At 38.9% G+C, this 4,587-nt stretch overlaps 1 protein-coding gene across 1 annotated transcript; it reads right to left on the bottom strand.

The window, feature by feature from the left end:
* Positions 1–671: 671 nt before the first annotated feature.
* LOC137079558 (gastrula zinc finger protein XlCGF49.1-like) lies at positions 672–1,055 on the bottom strand. The gene has a single exon (XM_067447510.1). It carries the CDS (start codon positions 1,053–1,055, stop codon positions 672–674), a length of 384 nt encoding a protein of 127 aa, XP_067303611.1.
* Between the last annotated feature and the right edge of the window lie 3,532 nt (positions 1,056–4,587).

The following is a 4,587-nucleotide window of genomic DNA, read 5'->3' as shown; positions in this document are numbered from 1 at the left end:
CCCATAAGACCGATGCAAGATTTTATGTTACTGCGGAAAGTGACAAAGTAGGACTTGACATCAAGTACATCAATGCTGTAAAAGGTAAGTGACATCTTCTTCTGATTGTTTAATCATGATTCAACTTTAATACATATCACTTTTTGCCACTTATTTGTTGTTTTGTCTTTGAATAAGGTCACCTCTTTTCCATTTGAAAAAGGAGACTTTCTATTGGAATACAGAGGTGATCTAATAAGCAAGCAAGAATGTGAGAGGAGATAGTGAATTTACCATGACCTCCTCAAAGTGTTTATGTTCGAGTTCCATTTTAATGGAGAATTGCGGTGGTATGTATGTCACTGGTTAACCAGAATTAGGGCTCTTTTTCTTCTTCTCTTTTCTCACGTCAGGTTAATTTATATTGCATTAGTATAAAAACTGATTGTTTTGAAAATGTTACTTGTGTTTTTGTAGTGTTGACGCAGCAACAGAGAATGGGTCACTTGGCAGACTTATGAATGACGATCATATAACTGCAGAAAATAAAACCATTGAATAATCTCATAAAATAATACTTTTACTAATACTGGTTACTGCTTAGCATCAATTACTCAGGTCTAAAAGGTCACTGAGTTTATCTTACCTACAACCTCCTGTCAAGCAACCACACCAGCTAGCCAACATCTTTTCTAGAAGCCACCTGAAGGTCTAACCGGCTTACTTCCCGAACACGATGACCAGCTGACCTTTCCACAGCTGACCCCCGGACCTCTTGGCAGCCGCCTCTGCTGTCTTGGGATCCTGCCATGTAGGGTCAATAGTGGTGCTGGGGCTTCTGCCACAGACTTTGCTGCCTCTGTGCACTGCAGCCTGGCCTCTCCTTGCCGGTACAAAATTATGTTGGGGTACTGGTGTTGCTGTTGATGGCTGATCAGCAATGATTTGGTGGTCAAGCTTTTCCTGCAGACATCACAGTCAAAGGTCTCCGTGGTGACGGCATGGATCTTCAGATGCCTCGTCAGGTTGGACTTTTCAGTGAAAGTCTTGTCACACCGATGTCTACGGTTCTCCATGTTTCATCTGGTACAGTAAAACATGACTAAATGGGTTAAACTTAAAGCAAATGAGGGTTGCCTGAGTAAATTGAGCCCACCCACTTGTCTCTGTGACACTGTGAACCAGAGCTATGGTCAATACAAATTCCCTATGCAATGTACCATAGTAAGAAAAACACATGCGTTTAATAGGACGTCCCTCCCCATTATAAGTCAATATAAGGAAATTTGGGCCGTTCTTGCGCCCCAGGGGTACAACTTATACCCCATTGCAAAATATATGTTCTAACAGTGCCTGTCAGGCTCTTCCAATGTGGTAAATCAGGAGTTTCTACTAAATAATCTCTCTTAGCTACGAATGGTCAAATTTCGCCGCAATGTTAAGTCAGTGGGATTTTTTGGCTACATCGTATCCCCGATCCCTTAGAAGAGGGCCCGAATAAGCCACACCATTTTAATGCCTCATTCGTGGGTCTAGGACAAACTGTGGGAGGAGTAGTGCACCAAACTTTATTTACAGAAGAATAATAATAAGTTTGGAGAATAACAATAGTGATGCCTTGCCTTTAGCAGTACGGTGCTAACGAGTTATAATGTAAAACCTTGAATATCAGGCAAATTATCAAAAAATATAGTTTCATTCATTACTTAGCACAGAATTATACCAAACGTACCCGAGAGTAAAAAACTGTCCAAGTCTGCCTAAGACTTTGCTTCAATAACGCCGACCACAATAAATTAGTTAAAGATGGCCTCCAGTATTTGTATTAAACAGCTCACAGCTAGATGACGTTTTCTGATCCTCGCTCAATGATTGGTCGGGTCAGCATTGCTCAACCATTGGACAGCTGACAATTGCTTTGGTACTTGGAGGGAAATTTGCTTGGGAATACCAGTTGCTGTAAGCATTTTTGAGCAGGCTCGATCTTGTGCAAATATAGAGAGGTTTTTTTCTGAGTTCTCTCCCTGTTCACCTGCAACTGCTGCTGTTTGTGGAAGGGAGTCTCTTGAGTTTGTTGGGTAATGAATGGAGGACAACAAACAGACCTAGAGTCTAAAAAGCACAGCAGGAATCGTGTTGGGTATGGAGGAAAAGATGTTTGATAAGAACCTAACAGTGAGTCTGGAAATTGGTGGAGATGAGAAAATGACTGATGGAGTTGCCTAGAGGAATTAAGGAAGTGTGTGGAGCTGTAAATGGATGCAGGTTTAAAGGAGAAAAGAAGTACAAGATCACAAAGAATCACGTGAAAGGAAAAGAAAGACAGATTAATGGGTTTTAAAATCACAAACTGTCAAATTATGGCCAGAGATTTGATCAACGATGAGCTTGTTGTTTCGTTCATGAATCTTTAGGTGTACATAATAGACGAGGACATTCAGGAAAAGCTAAATGGATGGGGTGTCAAAGCAACAACTCCAGTCAAGAGGAGGAGATGGCCAGGAACTGACATCGCGGATGGGACACGCTTCTGCCACTGTTTAATCGTTGCCATATTCAACCAAGTTTGAAATGTTGAATGGTGTTGAGTATTTACGTGTAATTCACAACAGAAAAGTGAAAGTGTGTCGGATTTGTATCCAACCTGGACATTTACTGAGAGACTGTCCTGAGTTTACTTGTTGGAGTGGTATGATTTGGAGATTGAAGAGACAGAAGTGATAGAGGCGATAGAAGGGTTAAAAAGTGGAAAAAGTCCAGGGAGTGATGGGATAGGCATAGAATAGTATAGTACAAGATAAGGAAGAGATAGCACTAATATTAGTAGAAGTATTCAAGGAGATAGAAAGAACAGAGATAGTGCAAGACAGAATGGTAGAGGGAGTGATTACATTCGTTTATAAGGAAGGGAATAAGTTAGATATAGAGAATTATAGACCAATAAGTTTACTAAACGTGGATTACAAATTATTGACTAAGGTATTGGCAAACAGAGTGAAAAGAGTGATTGGGAGTATAGTACAACCAACACAGAGCTATGGTATTCCAGTTAGGGACATAGCAGACAGGATAGGGACAGTTAGAGATAAGAAAGGAGGAATAGTATTAGGGATAGATTGGAACAAAGGTTTGAGGTGGGGAGGTCAGTGAGACAGCACAGCGATGTCCCCTGTCTCCATTACTGTATGCTATTTCAGTAGTCTCTCTAGCCAGTTTAATTAAGAGGGATAAAAGGGTAGTCGGGATCGAGTTGCCACTTGGAGAAACGTATAATAACCCAATATGCGGATGACAACACAATCACAGTGAGAGAGGGTAATGGTGTAAAAAAGGTGACAAGTGGAGAAATATGGGAAACCATCAGGGGCACAAATAAATAGGCAGAAATATGAATTAATGTATAAAGGAGAGGTAGAAAAAGTAGATGTAGGAATAACAGTCAAGGAAAAATATATAAAAGTACTGGGAGTACATTTAGGGTTGAAGGCAAGAGACTTGGACTGGGGCGATTAACAAAAAAAGAACAGTTTGTGCTGTATGGAAATTTAAGTTAAATGGGAAAGTAATAGTAGTATATAGTCTGTTGTTGTCAGTATGTGTGTATGTGATGTGTGTAACTGAAATGCCTGTGGGTGATGAATGAGTTGTATGTGATTTTATATGGGAGGGGAAAGGAGTGAAAATTGCACAAAAACATTGGTGAGAAAGAGATGGGAAGGAGGTTTAAATTCTGTGGATCTAGAAATAAAAAGGACTGCAATGAGAATAAAAACAGTGATAAAAAATATGGGATACTAGAAATAAAATAAACAAATTAAAAAAACATCCATGGGGAGCATACCCCTGGACCCCCCAAGGAGAGCCCATCCACACAAAACAATCCCAATTTAACCCCTGAGAAAGACTATATAAAGATTGCAGGCATAAACATAGGAGGAAATATAAAACAGGCTACACTGTAAACAACAACAACAACAAAAGTTAGTCAACTAAAAATAATAAGGCAACTTATCGCAAGCGCTTCTTTGAGTAAACTCAAGCACTTAAGCCCACTCAACTTAAATTTTACATTAACATCACAAGTTGTCACAAAATAAATAGTCGTGTTTACCTAATGAATAACAGAACAAAATGTTTTTGGTTTACTGAAAACAAATAGGCCTATTATCTATAGGCATAGACTGATTCATTTAAATAGTCTAATTAAATAAGACTTAACGTTCCTTTTTTATTATTTAAACAGTTTCTGTCCAATGCATCACATCATTACAGTATCAAGTTCTGCATTAAGCATTTTACACTGACCTCAATGATTGTTGAACAAATCCATTATTAATAAAACCTTAGCTGTCTTGTGGCATGAGGCACATATTTCACATTTTTGGTTGATTTTTTAAAGGAGAAATTATGGGAAAACTATATTGCATATTTTAACATCAACCTAAGAGTTCCTCAAAACTAAGTTACTATTGTGTCCAAAAACCCCAAACTAGTGAAAGCATCTGAGTAAACATTACCCAGTTATTAGAAATCCACTGGACTTTTTTTCGATCTCACTACAGTGGTTCTACATCGTTTGATAAAGCAACAAGAATTTTTGTGCGCAAA

The sequence above is a fragment of the Pseudorasbora parva genome, chromosome 6, assembly GCF_024679245.1.
Source record: "Pseudorasbora parva isolate DD20220531a chromosome 6, ASM2467924v1, whole genome shotgun sequence".
In the NCBI taxonomy this organism is placed as follows: Eukaryota; Metazoa; Chordata; class Actinopteri; order Cypriniformes; family Gobionidae; genus Pseudorasbora; species Pseudorasbora parva.
The sequence above is the reverse complement of the archived record's forward strand: the minus strand, read 5'-3'. Positions and strand labels throughout refer to the sequence as shown.